At 30.0% G+C, this 26,389-nt stretch overlaps 1 protein-coding gene across 1 annotated transcript; it reads right to left on the reverse strand.

Moving 5' to 3' along the window:
* Positions 1–9,575: 9,575 nt before the first annotated feature.
* Positions 9,576–20,640, reverse strand: LOC8276907 (nijmegen breakage syndrome 1 protein). The gene is made up of 14 exons (XM_048374254.1): positions 20,366–20,640; positions 20,171–20,224; positions 19,602–19,863; positions 19,229–19,317; positions 17,952–18,082; positions 17,301–17,347; positions 17,071–17,179; positions 15,651–15,737; positions 14,256–14,427; positions 12,847–13,229; positions 11,085–11,146; positions 10,900–11,002; positions 10,730–10,779; positions 9,576–10,426 (listed from the first exon to the last, which is right to left on the reverse strand). The coding sequence occupies exons 1-14, from the start codon at positions 20,400–20,402 to the stop codon at positions 10,405–10,407; spliced, it is 1,608 nt and encodes a 535-aa protein (XP_048230211.1). The 5' UTR covers positions 20,403–20,640; the 3' UTR covers positions 9,576–10,404.
* Between the last annotated feature and the right edge of the window lie 5,749 nt (positions 20,641–26,389).

The raw sequence follows: 26,389 nt of genomic DNA on the forward strand, positions 1-26,389 counted from the left end.
ACGACCCTGTCTAGATATTTTAAATATTAAATATATATATAAATTGTTCAATTCTAAAACATAAAACACTATATATATCGTTATTTTATTTATTGTGGTATATTCATATGGTGTAAGTAAGAATTAGCCAACGAATATTTTAAGTTTATTAAAAATAAATTATTTCAGCAATCAAAATTTTCTTTTTATCTTTATATCGTATTTGATTGAAATTTATAAAATTTATGAAATTTATTTATAAATCTAAAATTTACGTACTTTGAATGACATGAAAATTAATTTAAAATTTTACATATTTAAAATTGTGTAAAATTAGTTATAACTGAACTAAATTCTAACAAAATAGATAGAATTCGATATTAGTTTATCAATATATTCTATAACATCAAAATATCTCCTACACCTTATTCATTTCTATTTTATTTTTTCTTTTATGTATTTTTTTCAAATAAAATAAACCTTTTAATGAATTTAAATCAAAAATAGTATTATCCATTTAGCTAAAGCTAGATTGTGGGACACGTAAATACTATCGACTTTTGTAACCATTAGAGATTGAGGTCAATGTACAGCCGTTTCAGTTCATATGAATTCATCAAAACTAAACGCAGGTGTAAAAGTCTGAAGTTATTCAAACTGTAAGGATAAAAGACCATAAAATGATTCTTTTTTTTTTTACCAGTTGAGCAAGTTTCTGACTCACATCTGGAAGAAATTTAAAATGCAGACTTGGTCAATGAAGCTTTTGGTTAAATTCAATCTCATCATTGTGGACTTCTTAGGTTTTGACGTGTAGATTGTGCTTTTCAAATATTTAGGCCACCGCACAGAAAGAGCACATTAATTGAAACACGTATATTTATATTACAAAACAAAAGATATATATACATATTACCCAGATTTAAATAATAAATTAGTAACATAATATATTTAACATAAACACAATTTAATTTATTTTCAATAATATCTTCTATATATAATTATTTAGGCTTAATGGTTCAGAAAATTCCAGATTTATATGATATTTGACTTTTTATTTTAGCAAAAATAACCTGAATTGCAAAATTATTGGTGATCTTAGCCTATCTTTAATTTTGATCAAAATTGGATAACGTGACATATGAGGTAACATAATGATATAAATAAGTCATATAATGAGTAAAATATATAAATGGTACTATAATTATAGTTATTATATTCATTTAGTATCTTAATTCAATAATCATAAAAATAGTATTTTAACTAACCAATAATAAATTATATTACACTTTCTGATTATTATGTAATAATGTGGCAATTAAATTCTCTCACTGACTACTATATCAGCTCTTATTTAGATACAACTAATCCTAGTTATATAGTGAATATTCTTTTAGCTTCTCTACCTTGAATTCATACCTTGCAATTATGTTTGATAGATTATGATTTTTAGGCATTATGCTAGGAATACTTATATATAAGTCAGTGATGACACAGAAACTAGAGAAGGAATCCGGCTCCACGTCAATACAAAATGACTAGAAAGTATAAAGATATTTTTATCTGATTTATTAATAATAATTTAAAATATTATTTTTTGTAATTATTGAATTGAGATACCAAATGGATATATATATATATATATATATATATATATATATATATATATATATATATATATATATAGTACTGTCTATTTTTTAATCCCATGTTACTGTTAGACTTACCCAATTTTGTTTAAACTTAGAAATTAGCTGAAATTGAAAATGATTTTGCAATCCCTGCTACTTTTACTGCCAAAATCCAAAACATTGGCCAGAATTACTAAAAGTCATATAAATTTAAATTTTTTTCACCATTAAGCCAATTGTTTATGTGTATTAAATTCTCTTAATATATATAAACTTGGATAAAATTAATCACTTTACAGAGTATTATGGGCTAATTAGATTTAAAAACTTATAAACTGAATGCAATTTTCTAGTATTTTTATAAGTTCAGGTGCTAATGCCATTTAAACTATTTTTAAGAATTATAAATTTGATACTAAATATATCATAGCTACATGAGTGTCACATTAAGTTCTAAAAATAAAAGAAAAATATTATAATATTTATAAATGTATATCATACACATATCGGAAGTGTGTATGAATACTCCATCCTATAAGCCAAATTAAAATCTAACCATTGAAGTGTTTCATTTCTTTTCTTTTGCGGAGAAATAATGACAAAATCGCATTTATTTAACGCTGAAAATAGTCATTTTTTTATTTTATTTCCACACTAAAATTCTGATATTTTGCTACAAACTTACTTTAATTGAATTAGTAATGAAGTCAGTGTTTAATTTTTAATTAGAGAAAATTATACTACTTATGTGTTTTTGTAAAAATATATCAAAGATACATCTTGTTTGAGTTATTATATGTTTACATTTTTTTTAATTTTATTTTTTTCTTTCTTTTTTCTTTCTCTTTTATGTTTTACTAACTACTCACTTCCTTTTTCAACTTCCATTTTTGATTTTTTTTTTGTAGGGTTAGTGATGTATCTAAATTAGTACTCGCAAGTGTACGGACCGAATGGTAGTTCGGGCAAGCTCACAAGAAATTGTAGAGCATATATTATAAAGACCAACTATCACACAAAATACTGAAAATAAATATAAATACTCTCAGCCAATATTTTTGAGAATGATCTTTAGTTTAACAAAAGAAATTAAATAACCAGAAAATAAATATGCGACTAGAATGATTAATATGAACTATATGATAAAATAGCATTTAGTCTAGCTTATATTTAGTGATCCCTTAATTTCCTTAAGTCCTAATTTAAAAAATGAAATGGTGATGTGCCTTTTTCTCTCAGTCATTCAAGCTAATGATGCAACTTAGATTTCTTATACCAACATAGATTAAATATGATGTTTCTAATACTTTTAACCTAAAGATTTTCGTAACACATATTACTACTAAATTGATATGATGGTCAACCAATAATAATATATGAAACTAATGAATATATAAAAGTAAAAAAATCATTCATTAAACTCAAAATATATAAAGTTCATACATAAATAAAAAGTCAAACTAAACACTTATAGAACTTAGTCTAACAAATTTAATCCAACGACCATTGCAATTAAATAGAAAGACTTAAGATTCATAAAAGAAAAAATTAAAGCTCTCTCAAAGTTCAAAGGCTCTTCAAGGAATGAGGAAGATTGGTCCTCTTTCTCCACGTCTTCGAAAAGCTTCTCTGATTCTTCAAAGAATGATGCAACATAAGCTAGTTATATGTAAAAGATGATGAACTATAGAAATTTCTGCAGAGAATAATAAAAACCTTCTCTTAAGAGATTCTTAGTAGCCGAAGAACTTCCTGTTTTAATTAACCACTACTCCTTATAGAGATTTTCTCCTTAGAGTTCTTTTCTCAATACATAACTACTATAGTTATCCTTTGCTATCCTAAATAAACTATACAACTCAAAAGATAATTATCTACTAATTACATAATAATTACTTAAACCCCCCTTCTTGGACCTTAATAAATTAAGCTAAGCCCAAGCTATTAATAACCCACGTGTCTGATTCTCGAGCCTTTAATAGCCGCAGTCCAATTAAAGCCCATTAGTGTATTTTTAGCTCAAATTCTCTTTTTTGGCGATTATTTCCTGAATTTAGATGAGAAAATTAAAGTGAGATAAAACACATCTTTTCACCATATTATATATAGAAATATATCATTAAAGCTCTAAAATACTTTTAAATATCTATATACAATTTAGATGCATCAGTTCGCCTCTCTATTTTCTTCTTCATTTTAGCTTTTTAACTTTTTTATTCTTTTCTAATGATTGTTACTCATAGTGCTTCAGTTTCTTTTAATCTTAGATGTACTTCTGAAAGGCTAAAATGCCAATCCGTCTCATAAACTTGAAATCAATGGCCAATTAATTCAAATTTTAATTATTTTTATCAATTTATCTAATAACTTGATAAAAATAATCAATTCAACTCAATTAAAAGATTTATTTAATATAAAAAGTTCACTTCAGTCCTTAAACTTCATACCAAATATCAAGTTATATAAAAATTGATTTGAATTGAGTCAAAGTAAGATTTTTCAATTTTAACGTAATTTATTCATATTATTTAATAAAAATAATTAAAAATGTTCTTGATTAAAATTTTTAAACTAAATATTATTATCGAATTCATATAAAATTATATTTTTATAAAAATAGAATAAAATCCTATATTTTAGCAATACTTAGTCTTAATTTCTAATAAAAATAATAATTTAATTAATACGTGACTCGATCTCGAATCTTCACCCAATGATTATATAAAAAATTTTAAAAATCAAAGAAATTATTTTAGATAAATTTTGGTGATATTAAATTAAATAATTTTATAAATATTCGATGTTTCTTCGGGTCAATATCCAAACTGAGTTCGAGACTGAAAAATTATTAAGTTATTATTTTTCTATTAGAAACTAAGACTAAATATTGTTAAAGTATAAAATTTTATTCTAAATTTATAAATGCAAAATCTTAAGTTTTTAATTAAAAATATTATTTAATTATTTTATTAGATAATTATAGTGAATTACGTAAAAATTAAATAATTTTACTTTAACTCGATTAAAATTTATTTTTATAAAATTTGACATTTAGTATAAATTCAAGGACCAAATTGAAATTTTTGTATTGACTAAGTAATTTGATTAGGATGCATTGGCCACTTTTGCCAAGTTACTAGGTAAATTGGCTAAAAAATTAAAATATGAGCTAATTACCCATTAACTCCAAGTTCAGGAGGCAAATTGGTACTTTAATCAATTCTGAAATTACTAGAAAATTTAAGATGCAACAGAAGCAATATTCTACAAGAAGAAAAAAGTTTCTAAAAAGGATTATATTATTAAGAGAAAACTTGTTGACTCAAAATCTTCGGATAAGAGAGAAAATGAGCTTAAGGAAGAAAGTTTGAAGAAACGAAAAAAGATTGTTGTAAAGGAGTAGAAGGATAATTAATCTAAGATTTATAATTTCCTCTTATTTTATGATTTTTTGGTTTCCTTTATTTTTTATTTTAGTTTTATTTACTAAGGTTTTATTTTCTTTTTTTATGTATTTAGGTTTTTTGATATTTATTTTATATTAATTTTTCATTTTTGTTGTTAATTAAATATGTCGAGTATATTTTTTTGTTTTAATATTTAAAATTGAAAAATTCTTTCATATCTTTTTATTTTTGTTGCATATTTTATGTATGGTTATTTCTTTTTCTATTTGAAAGTATTAAATGATTTTGAATTTGTTTGACTTCTTTATATTATGTTATTGTTGGATCATCTTATTTTTGAAAGAAGTGTTACTTTTTATTTTTATTTTTACTGTTAATTGTTGATTGTTAGTATTAACAGCCCTTTTCCGGGTTTAGATATTACGGGAATTATAGAAAATCCTATGATGAAAGTCACTGCCTTCTTGAGTCTCGGAGATGAAAGACAGGCAAATCCAAGATAAGAGTCGAGGTTAATCCAGCTGAAATTACCTTCTCTAAAATCAATTTGGACTCAATTGCCAAGAAAAATAAAGTTCGAGGAGCAAAATGAGAGATTTCACAAATTTAGAAACCTTTTTTAAAATTTCTTATGTAGAGCTGATAGTGCTGATGGGGGCTTTTTTACTTCGATGACATTTTATTCGACGATTTTACATCTATATATATATTCTAGAAGATTTTTTTAGCAATAATTATGATTTTTAGTGATAATTATTGAAATTTAAAGAATTAAATTTGGATATTTATCAACGTATAATAGAGATTATCGTCTCCTTTAGGATTTCCTTTGAAACCCTACCTCTATAAATAGAAAGAGGCATCTAGGATTTTGAGAAGGACATTCAAAAGATACTCAGAGAATACACAGAGAGGAAAAGCAAAAGAGAAAAAAGAAAAAATTAATGTCGTTCTTTAGTAAGCAAAAAACTTAAGTCATTCAAGAAAGAATCCTTTTCTAGAAACTCTTTCTTTTAATCGACAGAAGATTTTCAATCTCTTTCCAGTACTGGATTCTCTACCAGTCTTTGATTCAACTGCATCCTTGTCACTGAAGACTCACAAGACTATCAACTACGGTGACAACCTAAGGGTTCCTACAAACATGCATCATCATCATCCTAAACTGGTTTCTTTGTTCTTTTCTTTATTTTATTATTTATTTTTTCTAAAAACATGATTAGGATTATTATTATTATTATTATTCTTATTTATGATTAATATTATTAAACTAGGGTTTCTTGTGGATCTGCATGTTAATTGGATTTTGAAATCTGATAATAAAAACAATAAAATTTTAAATCTAATAATCTTGCCAATTAGGATTTTGAATATGACTAGACACATTCAATAGGATTAATGATTAAATTTATATCTTCATTATGATCCAGTAATTAAATATGTTTAATAGGATTGCATGATTAATTTGCTATCTCTTGTCTACTGTACTTTTAGTTACTACAATTTTTATTAGTTTTAAGATTTTTGATCAATCAATTGATTTATGTTGTTTTTATTTTTTTATTTCCTTTATATCTAATTAATTCTATTCTTTCTGCATGTGAAATTCAGCATTGCGGATGCGAGCTACACTGACGAATCGAGAAAAAAACTCGCCTAGAACCCTAGAGCCGATTGGTTGTGCAACTTTGTTGCCCAAATTTTTAATTTTGGTCGAGTTTGATGTATTTTATGTATTGTATCAGATTTTTAGGTCTTTTCAATTTTAGTTGTAGGCCGGGTTATAATAGTTAGGTTTATAATTTATTGTTTGCTCTTGTCCACTTATAGTAGTCTATATTCTTGAGATAATGTCTAATAAATTTGTCTACTTTATCAATCTCAAATATGTGATATTCAAAGCTACCCATTATGTATGTCTTTCCTAATGCGAAAAAAGATTTCTGAAAATTCTTTATACTTTTCTTGAAGTTTGTTTTTGAGGTTGTTGTATAAATGGATATGCATATCGCATGGCTGACTTTTGGATAAATCTTTTGGATTGCTGCTTAGATGCTTTCTTATATATCGGATATAATACACATTTTATTTCTCAATACATATGTCTCCCTTATTCAAATAAAAGAATAATCCCAAAATGCATCATTTCGAGATCTACTACGCAAAATGTTAAAAGAAATATTTTACCATTAGCACCTTGTGCTTACCAAGAGAAGTTCCTTTATATGCAAGTTCAAGGAAATTTTTATATTACTATTATTGGTAAACAACAATTACATCATTTTATTAAAACTTCAAGTGCCATAAACATATATAGGAATGTCAAATCTTCTTTGGATTGTAGCTCCACAATTGATTAAGGATTTGATTTCTTTATAATGTGTAAGTAGCTCAACTACCATAAGATTCTTCTAGTTTTTCCCTTATTTTTTCTAATATTTTTTCCTTTGATCTCCAAGCTCTTGAGTAGTTTATAAATATGATACAATCATCTTTCATATCCCTTACTATATCAGCAGGTGTATAGACTGTTTTGACGCTGAGATATTTTATTTCTATGCAATCTTCGATAATTATAGTAGTTGTTTGTCTTTGATCATTGTGCTTTATTTCCAACAGGCAACTATGAAAGTTGTTAAGTTTCAGATACTAAACATATCACAAAAAATGCTTGTTGTAGCTTTTCTTTAAGCTCTGAGTTTCCACTTGCAATTGTTATCCAAGCATAGTTGATAATACTATTTTTTGCAAAATTCTCCATCTTGTATTGAAAGTGGTTGTTTAGAGCATGAAGTTGATTACTGTTTCTTGAATTTGTTCGATTCTATATATCTAACCTTATTTTATTTATGAATGTCTTATGTCTGATATCACATCTTCTTGACTTCTGCTTTCTACTTTTTCTCTCTCTTCTCTAACTTTTTTGCTAATTAAATCTTCATATATAATTACATCTAAGATGCTCTCTATTTGTTCTCTGTTTCTCGATATTTTTTCTATTGTTGTCTTAGACCTTGATGTACCTACTTCATTTATGACTATATTCTTGTTCTACAATATGAATGATGATCAAAAAATTTGATCTCTTTATCTTGATTCAAAACTGTTATGCACAGTGGATATTTTAGATAATCTATTTTTGTCATTTTGAGCTCTTTGTACAACAGTAGTGTTGGATCATCTTCTATTTCGCTAAGGGATATCCATTCTTAATTTAATACTTGATTTCTAGTATGGTTGATTTTTGGTTGTTTTAATTGATTTGACAATGTTTTTGTAAGATTATTGTAATCACTTTCTTTTGACATTATTATTCCTATCACATCAAAATTGATGTAATTCATATTCTAATTCCATTTACTATTTCTAGTGTATGAATACATATATGCTCTCCATATCGATTTTTTTAAAAAAATTATCAAATTAAACAACCAATTTTTAGATCAAGATTTTTTGAAATATATTTATAACCAGAATATTTACACATAATAACAAATTAAAAAAAAATCAATTACATTCTTTTATTTAATTTTATATAAAATCTACTTTTCACACCTATCAGCTAATATTAAAGAAAATTTAAATTTTCTTAATATATATTAAAATCACATATATACATTTTCTTTTTATTTAATTGAGTTTGTGAATCCAGATTAATTACCTTAATATCATTTTCTCTTTATTTCAAGTTCTTTTAGCAGATTTTAAATAATTTTTTTCCTTTTGAATGAATCTTATTATCTATTTGTAATTTATTTCTGATATATAGAGTAATCCTTTTCTTTTTCAAAGAAATAGAATAGGAGGAGTTGTCCTAGGCAAATGCAGCTGTTGCAGGTAGTAGAAGGACGATGAATCTCTTACCGTGGATAATTTTGGAAAACTAAAAGACGAATGAGGTCTGACAATCGATTCTGCAGTCGATTATTAAAAAGTTTTTATAAGTACGAGTTATTGCGGTTTTTATTTTAGAAAGAGATTTCAACAATTTTTATTTTGGAAAGAGACGCTGAAATTGGTAAGCATTAATTTGAGCGTATATTTGAAAATCTTTTGCCTACATAAATGTAATTTTGCAAGCTGATTGTTAATTTGAGCGTATATCAAACGAATATTGGTGCAGAAAGCCCTTTTAATTACAGTATATATATATATATATATATATATATATATATATATATATATATTGGATTTAAGATATGTTTACTTAAGCCAGTATTGATTTTAATATTAATTGTGATAAATACTCGATTACCCAGACACATCAAAATAAAAATTTTGTTTTTAAGAATATATAATAATATAATATTATAATTTTAATGAGACATGTTGAATATATTAGACAAAATATATACTAAAATCTTTTTTTATGTATATATTAATAAATAAAGATATTAAATATAGCATCACTATTTTAATTCTATAAAGAAAAAGAATAAAAATATCTATTCCGATTTTTTTTTAAAATTTAAATTAGTATTTTTTTTAAAAGATATATGGATAACTTAATTTGTTATCTTTTCCTAAAAAATTGAAATTAAATTATTACAAATTAAAATAAATAAATAAAATTAATAATAATAAAATCAGTTAATTTAGCCTATTAATTTTGAAAACAATAGCTATTCCGGAGCTGATGTAATTTATAATTGTTCAATATCCTAACAGCTTACTATTCAAAAAAAATTAACCAATCATCTTAACATGCCAAACACCCTATTATTTAGCTGCCTCTTAATATATAGCAACAACGTAAGCAAAGTAGCACAGCAACATATCCCATCCACTGTATGTCACAAACTTGAATATCCTAATCCGACTGTTTCCATTACCTGGAATGGCCGTCTTGAAGCTTTGGCAGGTCATTTCAAATTGGAACATTACTTGTATGATATGATACTCCAACAGGCGAATTCTCGATAGCACGATGATCACAAATATAATTGCTAAAAGAGAAATGTTAACAGTCAAGCATCTGCCATTCTTCGGCTCTTTCAGAAAGATGCCTCATCTTTTGCAGCAAGTGCAAGTGTATTTTGCAGTGTAATGAAGACACACTTTTGGGATTTTGACAAGTTTTGGAATGTGTTCTTCCACATTAGGAAAATAATGAAAAGAAACAGAGAGATTTAGATTAGAAATGTGATAGCAATGTAGGAAATGCATCAGTGATAAAGAGCAGAGAGAATTTATTCTGGAAAGTTGATTAGTTTCCAAACAGGCTCTTCCAAAATTACGGGAAGAATGAAGAGGAAGGGAAAGGGAATTAGTATTGGAATGTGATAACAGTTTAAAAGATGCATTGCCTACCCGGGATTAACAAAAGTGAAGAGAAACATACAGACGGAGAATTGGTATTGGGATGTGATAACAATGTAGGAACTGCATCAGCTACCAAGGATTAACAATCTGAAAAGAATAATGTTATCTGCTAAGAAGGCTCAAAAATAGGAACTTCTGAAAATGCAAAAATGGATCTGAACAACTGATATTTGAACACGCCCGAACACTAGATTTTCCAACTGGTACTTATGTACACATCAGAAGAGCTATACTCCATGCAATACCCACCCGAAATTCAGAAATTCAGCCTTAGTTTAAATGCAGCTGAATCAACATTAAATCAAGAGGGAAAAGAATAGAGTATAACTCAATGGCAAAAATAGAGAATGGGGTGAGATTATCGAACATGTCTCCCTTCCCATTGTTTACCTATGAGAAAGAAGTGAACAAATAGAACCAGCTCCACCGCGCCGTCTTCCCTGCAATATTAAGTAGAAAGTTTTATCATCAAGATTGCAGTTTGGCTAAAGTCTAGTTGCACTGCACGACCTTCCACTGTTCAATCTTTGTTCCAAAGCAGACAAATAAATGTTAATCACCTTTTCACTGTTGAATAAGTCCTCTGCGATAGCTTCCATCTGTTTTCGCTTTCTCTCTTCTTTCATGGAGTGTAGCATTTCCTGATTGCCAGGGTCGGAATCTCTGTCATAAAACACAAACGAATAAACATAATGGTCCAGATATTGTATTAGATAATATTCCGTCTCGGGAACAGGGATCTCACTTGTATGAATATTTTGAGAATGGAATTAGGTTGTTGAAGCTATTCCCTGATTGAGTTTGTTTCTGCAAGAGAATAAAACAGAAAGTGAATACAACATCACAAATAAGAACAAGATCCTCACAATACTGGTAGAATTTGAAACTTAAACCAAGCTCAAGCACAAGCATCCATTTCATCATAACATAACTCCCCCAATTAAAATCAACAGCCTCCTTATCACAACCAGTCATCACTTTGACCAACATCTGACCCCCAGTACACTCCTAGCATGAATGGAAAGCTTAACAAATAAAGCACAATCTCACTAGATTCTTTTGACTTCAAATTTTGGAAAATCATTATTGGTTATATCTTATTTTGGTATTACAGAGATAAAGCATTAATGCTTGTCTATCAGTAGCTGAGTTTTGTAAAATTACAATGGTGAACCAAAAATTTGGATTATAGCTTGTAGAGATCTCATGCAGGGCGATCCTTTCACTCCATTTATATCTGAGAGTGATCTAGACTGTAGAGAAACGTCGTATTACACTGGAGAACCAAAGGTTTGGGTTGCAGCTTGAAGAGGCTTCTCTTAGAGAAGTAGCATCAAGAGAGAGAATCTTGTTAGCTATGAGATGGAAATAACTACACTGCATATTTTTTCCCTAAAACTTTTCGATTTCACAATAATCCATAAACCTAGAATTTTTAAAATCACCCCTCAAACATTGAGAAGACACATTTATTATACCTTGCCGTAAGAATACCAAAAAGCTGCACATGTTTCTATCACAATTCTGTTATCCAGCTATAATTTAATGGAAACCTAACAAAAAGTAACAATTTGACTATTTTCCCTGAATTGAAGGCTTGATTGGTCAATTTAAGTTCAAGGACTACTTTGTTAGAATCAGAAAGCTCAAATCACAAACCTATACTTGATTCTACGAATATTACCCAAATCAAGGTCTCAAAATGGATTTGGCAGAAAAATTGGTTTTTAAGAGCATGGTATTCGTCTTGCTTGTTATTAGCCATCATTCATTTCCTTTGCCAAATTGAATTCTGAAGGATAAAGTTTTATCTAAATAAGACTTTTGTTTGGTATGAACTCTTTCAAGCAATTAATAATAATGATTATTGCCGATTCGAAGGCAAAAAGTATTAACCAGTTGGTTAGCTTGGAGCATTAGGGGGTCTTTATTTTTTCAAAACAATATTCAGAGCTTTTAGTTAAACATTAGCAGCACGTATATTTTTATAACATGAAACAGTAATTATTTCAATTTAAAGTCCTTGATTGGGCAAGCTTTTCAAGAATCATGGTATACCTGGGTAGTTTACAGTGCACTCTACTTAGTGCAGGTATTCGCTTTAGGTAGATTTAGAGAGTGTATTTAGCTTATATTCCACAGACTACATTATTTCAACAAGTTTGTGACTCAGTCTGTTTTTATGTCTTGTCTGGGGATAAAAAATCTTTCTCATTTTCCTCTAATAAATTATCTTTCATCTGAGGACAAATCAAATTACTCTAGACACTAGCTGGTATAATCTGCAAATTCAGTTATAAAACTGATATATTGCCATAATTTAGCCATAGCCCTACATAAGATGGAATATCAGAAATTATCCCATCCTTAACTTCTTCTGCATTTTTTTTAAATGGTTCATCTCAATCTCAAGCCTACGGCCAAGCTGTTGCAGGTCAAGATGGACCAAGTAGTGGTCAGGCTATTACAGAAAAAAAAAAAAAAGGATGAAAAGATAATGGCATTACCTTTTTGAAGCGCTTAAAATCTATGAATCTTTCATTTGTAGAACTGATTCTGACAGGTAATTGCCAATCTCTAATAATTAAATTTTGGCTGTAAATAATATCAGAATTTGCACTTTCAGGCTCATCCACCTTCTCTCTTTTTGCGGTCATTCCAATATTATTGCCCATAGATCTCACAACATGCCGATCCTCCAATTTTGTACAAGGGTTGTCAACTGGGGATGTTTCCACTTTCGCTTGGATAGGGGATGTTTCCACTTTGTTCACAAATTTAGGGGCTTCACTGCAAATATTTGCAGTGGCATGAGTTGACATTGTTTCCACTTCTTCATCAGAATCTGCTACTACTGTCTCATCCGTGGAGCATGATGATGAGACAACCACTGCATGAGGGCATATAACAGGCTAGATTACTTTGGAAAAATGAGAAAATGCAAAGATATAATCATAACCTCTAAAGGGGCAACTATATTTTTATTTATCAAGTAACAGGAAAATAATTATAATTGATGCAAGGAAAAGACATAAATCTTTATTAGAAATTGCATGAGCAATAGATCTCTGAAATAGGTTCATAGGGTAATAATTAATGCAAGGAAAAGGCAGTTAAATCATTAGATCAGAAACTGTAAGAGCAATAGATTGTTGCAATATGTTCCCAAAAAACAAGGTAAATAAGACTCCTGCTAAGCAATAAGGCCCTTTTCTCTTTTTGCCTTGTAGTTCAAACGGATCCCAACATCATATTCTGCAAAATTCAAGATATTTAAAGGCCACCTAGTGCAATAGTTTTATGAAAATTAGTGTATTAAGAACTTTCAAAAAAGTAATACTCAATAGAAAATTTTAGCTATAAATTTGACCCTAACATTTGAAAATATGCAATTTTATACAACATTTTACATCTACTTGCAATATCCAACTAATCACAATCCAATACAAATAATATTTCCAGAGCTAATATACATAGAAATTAAAATAGTAAAACATATATAAATTGTTCCATAAAATGCATAAATATATACATAAGTATTTAACTCCATTAGATGCTTTATGGTTAAAATTTATTATTTTACTTGTATTAGTTAAATTACCGTTTTTATTCATTTTTTAGTAGCTGGATAAATTGCAACTGGATTTAAAACATTAATAAATTTGTTTATTTTAGAATGTTGAGAAAAAATTACAAGATTGCAAAAATGTTGGGATTTGCTGGTCATTAAGCCAATCTAAAAATTGTAATTTGAATTCCCCACAAAATACAAAAGATTTAATCAAGCAGCAAGGTGCTTCTATTCTGAGGAGGAGAGAAAACCTAGAAATTTGAAAGTCATAATGGTGCTATGAGCTCATCCTATTATTAAGAAACACAACATGCACATTTAAATCCTCAACAAAAAAATACCTACCAGTTGGTAAAATCAGCTTAGATAAATCTAAATGTCCAGATACAACAGCATATAACAGATCCACTTCATTCACTCTGGATAATGAACTCAGTTTGCTGAAACGACCAAACTTGTCAGCTGATCCTTGAGGGATAACACACACCATTCGAAAATTTTCTTTATAATCTAAGCCCTGCAAGAAGTTTTTCACCCAACATCTTAGAAGAAAAATCAGTGAGAATATAGATAATTGCATGTAAAACATAGAACAGCTCAATGACAAAGGCTCTTCATGAAAAGAATTACTGTGATTACGTCCCATAAAATATTATACTCCCTCAATGGAGTTGACTTTCCCAGACATTGATAGATGTCTTAGGATTTAGTAGATGAACAGTAAACTATCCTAATTCAGTATTTGTTCAAGGAGAGAAAAAAGGCATCCACGTCCCAATCTTTAAAGTACAGATTTTGAAAAAGAAAGATCTTGATTTGCACGCTTAGACCACCAAGCTACACCTGCCACACAATGTGACAAAACCGTACAGCATCTGAATGTAAACATCCAATCTGTATACAGTCCAGAACTTAGGATACAGACATGAATCTAATGAGGAGTAAAAGCTTGGCGCACATCAGTCCTCTCCATAAAAGTGGGCTTTCACTATTGGTTTTGCAAAACAGCTTAACACTATTGAACCAACAATAGACTAAGAAATTCACTCCCAAATGGTTAATACTATCGATACAATAAATTGGATTTGCTACTTTAGAATTGGCGACTCAATCAATACCTCCCTAAGGTGTGAAGCCAAAGGAAACCCCAGGTGCAATGCCTAAGGAACTTCTAAGTGTGACTTTTAGGAACTTTTATCTTTTCTTGTTTTCTCTATATTCAGATCTGAAATCAGTGATTAACCATAGATTTCAGCCAATCAACATATTTATTTTCTGCAAAATTAACATAGAACAGTTTGACCTACAGTTGTCCTACATCAATGTGTGAATTGATTTTCCTAAACTGAATGTTAAATGTAAAACATTTTTTGTTTAAGTCATGCACATAGGATTTCAAATTTCAGTTTAATCAAAATCCATTATCCATCTTATGATGAGGAGATTTGATATTTTATTGAGGACAAATCTATTGAGCAACCGTGTGATATAGTTAAGTTACAGAATCCACCACTCTTCTCAGAATAACTACAGAAACCATCCCTAGAATGTAGTTCTGAATGGTAAGATTCAGTGATTTGATCAAGTACAAGGTTTTCACTGCCTGGTTTATTATTGTAGTAGTAGCAGTAGCAGCTTGTTATTTGCAGCATCAAAGCAATAGCATACTTGTTAAACTTTCCAACTTGTGAGCAAAAAAATAGAGACACATCTTGCAAATAAAGAGCTTGAAAGGCATACTTCATTACTGGAATAAAATTCTTCAATGAAGACAATATTTGCACCTCCCACTTCCAACATTGCCTGTAACCTGTCCCCGAACTTATACTGCAAGATGAAAATATTAGAATAAAAGACCATCCAGATCAATCAATAAATTTTTAGACTCCATGACAATCAGTTCAACAATCTGCAGACCTCAACGAGCTCCCTGACAGGAATCAGAATAAAACATCATATACTTACAACTGGTTAGGAAATCAGACAATTTCTATAGTTATGCCGGAACTGTACTTATTAGTCTTCACTAATGGGAGTGACATACTTAATGAAGTCACTTCATGCACGGCACAAATCTCACTCTACCTCATTCTCATTCAGCCATATCCCACCATCATGTCCTCCATCCACTCAAAGGAAAGGTAAAACAATAGCTGCCCATTCTCTTCAATATGAGCTAACTAATACTGAAGACTATGGATCAGAGAAAACAGATAAATTTTTCTGTCGCTAAAGGGGAGAGATAAGAACAGTATAGATGGGCACAGGTTGAGTCATATGCTTATAAAGTCATGATAGAGGTGGGAATATGCACGCCATGGGTATTATCCATCAAAGGGCACACTTGACAGAAAATTAACAGATGGACCAAACTGAACTTATTAGCCTTCACTAATGGGAGTGACATACTTAATGAATTCAGCTTCATGCACGGCACAAATCTCACTCTACCTCATTCACATTCAGCCACATCCCACCATCATGTCCTCCATCCATTCAAAGGAAAGGTAAAACAAGAGTTGCCCATTCTCTTCAATATGAGCTAATTATTACTGAAGACTATGGATCAGAGAGAACCTATAAATTTTTCTGCCGCTAAAGGGGAGGGATAAGAACGGTATAGATGGCCACAGGTTGAGTCATATGCTTATGAAGCCATGATAGAGGTGGAGATATGCACGCCATGGATACTATCCATCAAAGGGCACACTTGACAGAAAATTAATAGATGGACCAACTGAAAGTCTTATGAAAGTTTATATTATAGCAGCAATTTTGAGGAGTGGTCTTGGGGTTTTCATCTGTGTGTGCATGCCAGGTTTGAATGTCTGTGCATTTTAAAAGACCTTCCTCCCCTGGTTGCTCACTAGCAAAAAAAGGAAAAAAAAAAAGAGTTCTTCAGCTAAAGTAACTCAACTCAACTAAGCCTTATTTCCAAGTTAAACGAAGTCAGCTATATGATTCTCTCTCTCTCCAAAAGGTTTTGGGCTACATCTTTCTAAAGATGCAAGCCCACTAGATCATCCTGTATCACTTTTCTCCATGTTAGTTTAGGTCTATCCATTCCTTGCTTCATCCACCAATCATAAATTGTTCAACTACTGTGAATGAAAAAAAAAAATGAACAATTCTCAAAAGCAAAATGGATTCTATATATTACCATATTTAATGACTCCAGCAGAAAAGTGTATCCTTTCAAACAGTTTGCACGAGTTACAGAGTCCACAACTTTGACTGGTACTCCTTCAACTGTTAATGTTGGAACATAGCTGACACAAGAACATAGAAATAAAATATATTTTTATCAGCTTCATTAGAAATTAAAAGAAAAAGAAAAAGAAATTGCACTTTAGTATTAACTAAACACCATAATGAATGCTAGATACTTACGAACTCCAGCTGGGAATTTCTGACCCAATGCCTTTTTCTGCAACCAACTAAAGAAATGCAGCAAGTGGTAACAGTACAGAGCAAAGATAGTGCAAGATTTAGGTTTCACTTATAACATAAATGCATCTAGTGATATCTATTCATTCGAGTAAAATAAAAGATTCTCACATTGTGTGCACGTATTTTTAATAGGAATATTAATCATTTAAATCATTTTTTTCAAAATTTCAAAATTCCTACTAAAAAAGGAGCATGCAATGTGAAAATCTATATTGCATAATTAATAATTAAGAATTAATTATTAAAATTTGAAAATAATAACTAATCATTTTAAGAAAATGATTAATTATTATCTACACTAATGTACTTCCATCTCAAATAAGTCAGTCCGTCATGGAATGAGCTGCACCAGGAATAATAACCACAATTTCATCTTAATTTCTCATAATTGTCAGTACATTAAATGTCTCTAAGCTCATGGAAACATCAAGATGAGGCCTTGCAAAAATTTCTAAACATTGTCTTCCAAACCTCCATCTTATTATTAAGCCACAAATTTGTCAAATAACATTGTGAAGTTAGTGCTCAACAAGCTTTTGACCTTCAAAATAACCACTTATGAAATAGAAATAAGGAATTTACACTACATACCTCAACCCAACTTTGGAGAACCATAGGTTTCTTAGCCACAATAGCTTCAATGACATCTTTCTTCAGTGGCATTTGATGATCCATGATTACATGAGTGCACTCTTCGCTTAGTTGGAAAGTGATACAAGCGCCTAAGATAAAAGTTTAAAAATATAAATTGTCAAGATTTTGACAAGGATGCATGCCATCCAAAGCGGCTAAGCAGAAGTAAGAATCCCTAGGCATAATTAGGCATTGTTGCATTGACTAAGATAAAGGAAAAAGAAAAGAAAACAAATATGAAGACAAGAGAAAGCAGACATCACTTCTGACATTTTGAAGGTTTCAAAAAGATGAAAAGCAGCCATGCTAACTAGCATCCTCTAGGGACATCCGTATGTTATTTCACATAGTGACAATAATGCATCAATCTCAGCTAACCAATAGCTCTAGAAAACATGAACGAAAATGAGCAATAACACACCATTTATTTTTCAGGAAATTACTGAATAATATGTAAGTAATGAGATCTAACTAGCTAGAGGAGTTTATTCCCCAAAGAATCTAGATGACAAGTTTATCAAGCACCAAACCAAATAACTATTATCAAATAATAGCTTGCAAGTCTTAAACATGCTTCTATCTTTATCTGAAAGTTAGCAGATCCTAGAGCAACAATAAAACAGAACTTCCTAATCATACAAAATTGTGACTTTTACTGGTCTAGCAGTTATAAATGGCATCCCTTGAATTTAGTAGCACACTTATTTTGTAAAGATGAGACCAAAGGGACATAATTAAAAACAGTTTTTAAGACAGTAATGAAATTAAAAGTATCAATAACGAGTCTGGCATACCGGTATTAAAAAATAAAATAAAACAAAAAAAAAAAAAAGAAATATTGCAATGCTATCAGCTAAAGACTATAGAATATAACATTCAATTCAGTCCAAATGGCTTTTCTCCTAACATATTATCTAAGTACTTGCTTTTGGTTCAGACATTTTGCCTTGCATGCCATTATCTAGCAGCAGCCCCTACTTTTATCTAAAATATCCAACCTCTTATGCTAGGTCCGGATGGTAACTATTCAGCCATCAGCTGTCTGAAATAGCATAAAGTACTATTAGACCACCCATTTTTTATTTCGCTCTCTGTTCACTGATTAGAGAAGGAAAAAGAATTTAACCCTGAAGCCTATACATAACAGTATCCAGTGAACATTTGAAAAAATGAAATTCCAAAAATGCCAAAGGAGAAGTTAATGACTATATAATGAAATACTATCTCCCACTAACCAATTGATGAAACTTTGTCTTGAAGGGGATCATTCACTTGAAAGGATCCAGAGCAGCAGACAAAAAAAATGAGCGGAACGAAAGAAAAACTGCAAATTTTAGTTCCAATAGATTAGTTACATTTACATTGAAGTGGAACATGGCAGTGCATGACTTTAACAAACATTTGAAATTGTTTAGTATCATCTAGAGTTATCTAGAGAGCATATATTTGCTTGAGATGACGAGCACACAGAAAAATTGTCATAGTTATACTACATCTACTTGGAACCAAATGTAAAAATAACAGACTGAAACCAAAAGGCTTTGAAAACATTTTTCTAAAATATAAAAAAATAAAATAAAATAAAAAAGTAATAAAGGCTTGGGTTACCTGTATGTTGCATTACCGGTTCCAAAAGAAACCATATCCCCATCTTTTAAAGTTGTTTCTTTGTTTGGGAATTCATGAACCTTTTCCTTTGAATCAAGATTCTTGTTGATGAATGTCCCATACTTGGAACAATCTCTAATCCGAACTCTTGAGGTTCGGTCAGAGTTGCTCTTCATGGGATTCAATGATATCATTTCATCAACAATTATCTCTGCATGAATTCGAGAAACTCCTTTGTCTTTATTAATAATTACATCACAACCTAGACAAAAGGGAACCACCAGCTCAATTGAATACCATGTGAACAAATGATGCAAAACCGAAAGCGCATATAGGATAAAAGCTAACTGACTGCAAATTTGTGGGTATAAAATATTTATCCATTTAAAACTAACTGCAAAAAGAAAAAGGTTGGCTTGTATGTAGATTATTCATAACAAGATCATATTTTTAAAATAAAAACATGTAAATTTTATCAATCAAAAGATGAAAATAAAAGAACACAGCAACAGTAACAAGAAGAAGAATATATATATATATATAGAAGGAATTAATCACTCTGGAAGTACCTTTACGACCAACTTTATAAGTTCCCTTCTTAAAGATGTAATATTTATCTTCACCTGTTACGATAATCACAACGTTAGCCACTGATTAACCAATTTAGATTATCCATTTAAAATTGACAAGAAATTTTGGAGATAAAATGACTAAAATCGAGAAAAAGAAAAACTGAAGAGAAAGAGGTGCAGGTTGGAATTTACCTGAGAGAGGATCGGCGGGAAACAAAGCCCACACCATTGTTTAATAAGCAAAAAAAGAGAGCGAGGGAGGGAGAAATAAGTAGAGAACTATGGCGCGCGATTTTGGAGCTTGAATACAGAATCTTTGTGGTTTTCTACATAGGTAAGGGTTTTTAGAAGGTTTTCATTTTGAGTTTTATTTAGAAAAACTATCTATAAAAATAATTAGATAGAAGAGCTTCCACCCTGTCATTCCCATTTATCTACTTCTATCCATGTGGGGGGGAAAGAAACGTCTGTATTCAGCTACAAAGTTAATTGATTGCCGTTTTTATTTTCTGGTAATTTAACAAAAGATAATTTGTCGTTCTAAATAAAAGAAAATTATATTATTATGGGGAGAAAGTTGAAATATGACTTCAATGTTTAACTATTTTATAAAGTTTCAGTCCAAAAAAAAACTATTTTACCAAGTTGGATCCTTACTTTTTTATGTAAATTATTAGAGTTGAATCGAATATGTTGGAGTGGAGTTTTGAGAATTTCGATATTGGGATTATTCTAAATAAATAAATTTGAACTTGAATCACCTATTAAAATATTAAAATTTGATCTTAAATTTATTTCTACTATATTATATATCAAGTTTAAAAGCTATAAATCTTGTCTAAAGCATTTTTATATTTAATTAATTAATTAATTGAAATTATTTAGTTAATTAATTTAATTTACGTGATTAATAGAAAGGATAAAGAAAAGAGGAGAGAATTTGATACGAGAGAGATTTAAAATGGTAATTATTCTAAAATCTCATTCGTTGGCCTCTTTCAGCATTTCATTTTCTCTGTGGGTCTTGTTACTCAAACTCAACTGAAAAATCCTCATTTAAATTTAAAAGACCTTCTTTCTTCTTTTTGACAAATATCTCACCTCTGTCAAATGTCTTATTCTCTTCGACAGACTTATTGTCTAACTTTCTATCCGCATATGATCCCTCATTGATTAAGCTCAAATCTCTTTTACTCTTAATTGTATACATTTTCTTCCTTACCTCACTAGTCCTCCTAAGGTTTCCCATTTTGCTTCCAACAACTCCACTTTATGGTCTTCTCTATATTTACTATTTTTAATAGTGAAGTTCCTAAACACATAACTTGACTTTAAATCGATACCATTATTAAGTGGAACTTGAACAATAAGGTCAAGTAGATACTATAGGGCAATGCCACTAGTGAGGTTAAGGTTGGCCATCACATTCAACAATAGCTAAGGTAGTTTTAGGTTTTGCTTTTCGGCAATTTTATACTACATTATTTTAGGTCAAACTCAATCACATAATTCAAACTACCCATCCTAGGCATAAAGCATTAAGCAAGAAACTTATAAAGCATCCTACCATGTAAACCATAATCTTTGGAGAACTTCTTTACTGGGTGTGGGTTGTTTTGCTATCAACTATTGAATAAATCACTTTTTACCATAATCTGAAACCTCTTTATCACTTGTGTACTTTCTCCCCCTTTAACTATAAGCCCAATACTTTTCCTAGTAGTGTAGGAGTGATTTCTTTTGCTTCACCATTGATGCTCACCGAAATGAGCTCATCTGTCACTTTGGCGATGAACTAGTAGAACTCCAAAGTGAGATCCTCACAAAATTTCTCTTTGATTTGAATAAATGGAACCCATCCTTGAAATTCAAACCATTCTTTCAATTTCATGGAATCATCGCCAAATATCTTCCAATCGAAAATCTTATATTAAACTATTTTGTACTTGGTATTTCTGATAGGGATTTCAGGTGGTTGCCTTGATGGAGATTTTGTATCAGCTTTGGTCATTTTAATAGAGGTGGTTGATGTACTTGATTCTTTGGTTTTTCTTTTTGACGCTATGGAAAAGGGAAGGAAGATTTTTGTGTGAGAGGGAAAAGAGAAAATTAGTTTTGGTTTTTAAGATTTTTATGTAAATGAGAGAGGAGAGGAAAATGATGGTTTTGAGTGGGCAAGATAAAGTTTTTATGAGAATAAAACCAAGAATTATGTGTATATCTTAATTTCCTTTGGATAAAACTCTTAGTTTACTTTTTTTTTTTTTCAAATTCATTTGACAACCAATTCTTCTTCCTAAATAAGTGCTCACTTTCTCCATTTTCTTTTGCATTTTCTGTGTTAGTCCTGTCAAACCTTTTTTTTATAATTTCTCTTTCTTCTTTCCTCTTTTTACACGTAAAAATCTTTTTCAATTTATGATTATGATATTCAAATTCTAAATGAAATTTTACATGGTTAAAATAATAGGAAACAGTATAAAAAAATTTCATGTGGTTTAGCACTTTTGCACTTAAAGGACTGTGATTTTTTCATGACAAATAAGTACTTTGTGGTTTAATTTTTTTACATTTTGCTACCTTACAAACTAATATCTTTAGATTTCTATGATTTAATATTAGTATAATACTCATTTTTAGTAAGAAAATCACTTATTAAGTGATTTAGCATATAACTAACTATATTGAATTCATGTTAAATAAGGTATTTCTTTATCATAAAGAAACAATGAGTGCAAAAGGGTCTAATCATAAGATATGTTTTTGTACTTTTTCTAGAATAATAATTGATTTATCCAAGCAATTAAAATTATACAATACAACACAAATTAAAATTATTTAATTTTTTAAAATCACGTGAGAGGGATCACGCAGATTTTAAAAAATAAATAATTATAAAAGGCTAAACAATATGACATGATACATAACTAATTAGATATATAAGAGCAAATAAAAAATTTAACTAAATTGAGTGCCTATACCAAATTTTGTTTCTTGTAAGTATCTTCACATTCTCACTAAAAAGAATTCTTTCTTCTCCATCTCTTATTTTGATGAGAGGTTGTCATTCTTTTACTACATAATCTCAAACCTTAATGCCATAGACATCTAAATATATCTCCATGTGGAACTGTAAAAGGCATAATTAGATCCATCAAAGAATGGCTTGAGGTGTTGAGATCCTTCATTGATTGCCATTAATCTTTATACTCACAATTAAGCTTGAATTTGAGTGACGATATTCTGATACCATTTGTTGTTCTCGTAACTAAGAAGAATGATTGAATTGGTGATCTCAAATTGCGAATAATAGATACTTGAACACAAACATAAGATTAAGCACAACCCCTCAAGATCACACTTGAGTATTCATTATTAATCAAATCTTGATTACAACTTTAGATCTTAGCAAGTTCACCCAACAACTTAGTGCTTTCAAGGCTAACATTAAACCTTAGTGTATCCCAATCTCACACTAAGTCCCTTAAACCCTTGAGTTTTAATGGAAACCCATCAACCAAATTCTTGTATTTTGTTCCTAGACTCACATAACAACCCTGTAATAATTTAGTTGAATGAAAAGATTTATCTCAATACACTTACAAAGGAAAGAAATAAATATAGAGAGTTGAGAAATAGATTTGCAAGAGTTTTGGCACTTAGAACATTATCCAACCCATGTCTAAGCCCTTACGAGAGGTATTTAATATTTATATACATACCAACCCTTTAAAGATGTTACAAATGGCTCATTACTCATTAAATGCAAAGTAAAGATGATTTGGTAAAAAATAACTTTCTAATAAAATGCACCATCGCGCTTAGAAAGTGACCTCGCTCTTTCTTAATATAGATGTTGGAACCCCAACAGCTCTTGAGACATGGTATGGCTTTATAGGATTATGCTGTAATAGTCACTGATTTAGCACTAAATGTGTATATCGCCTTGTGCTTGAGAAGCACCCTCGCGATTGCATGAAGCACCCCAAAAAATGTGGTTGTGCCTCTACTCGCGCCACTCCCTAGTAAAAATTATCTTTCTCTTCAACGAGAGGCCCTTGCGCTTCTCAAAGAGAATACTCTTTGATTCCCAGGTCTCAACACATGATTGGGAGGCTTCCAGGTGTTCTTTACACGTAGATGGTGATAACTTTAATTTGTAAGTATATTTTCATTGTTATATTGAGTGTTTATTGGTGTTATACTTATCATCTATAAATTTTTTATATGATTTAGTTATTGAATTGTATTATGTGTTTTCAAGGTATTTTGGCAATTCTAAGCAAATTTGAAGCCTTTTGGGTTAGAAACTGACTCTTAGACAGGTCTTGAAAAAAATTGGATGTTGGATTAGTGGTTCAAGCTATGGAAAAGAGGTATTAAGCTGAACCAGTCCTTGATCCAATTAAAAGGAAGTAAGTGAACCAGATGTACTTTGAAAATCTGTTGTGAATCGATTCTAGTGTAAATATTGAGTTAGGATCAGTTGGAGTACTAGTCTAGGTCGAGATTGAGCTGGTCTTCTATCATGAACCGGTCCTACGACTGATTCATAAGATTTTTTACCTAGAGCTGGTCGTGGGACCGATTAATCACGGGAAGGGCATCTTGGGACATGTTTTAATTATGTAACTTAGTATTTTTAAAGGGTCTAACTTTAACCTAGACACTATAGTATACTTCCTAATATCTTATTTTGGGGGAGTTACTCAATGTTAAAGAGAGAAATACTATTTCGAAGATAGATTTTAGATTGGATTACGAGAATTAAGAAAGTTTTCTAACTTTCTAAAATCAAAGTAGTATTTATCTTAACTTTGTTTTAAATATGTTTTCTTTAGTTTTTTTTGTGTTTATTGTCTTATACTGATGCATAACTAAACTCTCATTCTAGAGAGAAGGATGTAATCTCTTGGTTTTGATTATGGATTCAATATAGAGTTCTTTTAATTCTTTATTTGTTCTTTTTATTATGATTGTGAATGTTGTGATTGGCCATTATAGTATTTTTTTTATCTTATATGATGAACTGAAATGAGAAATGCAAATATAGATCTAGAAAAATAGACTAATAAATTATTAAAGAAATATATTTTGTTATTATGATACAAGTTATTGTTTAATGGATTTAGTTTAGTAATTATTTTTGAGAATTGGTAATTTCTTGATTAGATACATATTAATTGCTTAAAAGAGAATTGACATATTTTAAGAACAATTGTATTTAAGAATGAACTCTAGAATTTGATATCCATAGCTAATTCAATTAGATGAATATGGATCTCTAGTACTTTAAATCTGATAATTAATCTATTTATTTACTTTCTTCAGTCTTTAATAATTTTCACTATAAACTTTACAAATTACTTTCACACACTTCTTAGACATATATTAGATCTTATACTATAATTGCCTTGTGCACTTGTAGGTTCAAAAATTAACATTTAAGATTTTGGTGCTATTGCAAGGATAATGACTAATTATTTGTTAATGAAAGAGACAATTGCATCAGTTTTGATCAAGAGGATAACAGAGAATAAAAGCCCATCTATTATATGAGCAAAGTATTAAAAGGGCTAGAAACCAGATATCCAATGATAGAACAGCAAGCTCTGGCTATTATCACTACCATCATCAAGCTCAAACAATATTTGCAAGCGTATACAGTCATAGTTAGAACAAATCAGCCATTAAGGAAGGCATTACAAAGGGCAAAAATATATGGGCGGCTTGTCCATTAGTCGGTCCAGGTGGGGGCTTTTGATGTTCGGTATGACCCGAGAAAGCTAAGAAAGCACAGGTTTTGGCTAATTTTCTAGTAGAGATGAGCATGCCCGAAAGTGCTATTAAAGTCGATGAAACTTTAATCAAGTGGACTTTGCATGTTGATGGGGTGTCCAATGTTAAAGGAGTAGGAGCAGGAATACTCTTAAAAGGATCGAACAATGTCCAACTCAAACTCTCGATAAAAATAAAATTCAAAGCTTCTAACCATATTGCTGAGTATGAAGCATTGCTCGTAGGCCTAAGGATGGCGCTAACTGTTCGAGCTGAGCACCTAAGCGTCATTAATGATTCACAATTGGTAGTTAACCAAGTAATGGGCATTTTTTTAAGGTAAGTGATCTTGATTTCTCTAAGTATGTAGATCGGGCAAAGGCCATGTTGAAAGGAATTTAGGATAATAGAGGTTAATAGAGTATAATCCAAGTCCCA

This window comes from Ricinus communis, chromosome 5, assembly GCF_019578655.1.
Source record: "Ricinus communis isolate WT05 ecotype wild-type chromosome 5, ASM1957865v1, whole genome shotgun sequence".
In the NCBI taxonomy this organism is placed as follows: domain Eukaryota; kingdom Viridiplantae; phylum Streptophyta; class Magnoliopsida; order Malpighiales; family Euphorbiaceae; genus Ricinus; species Ricinus communis.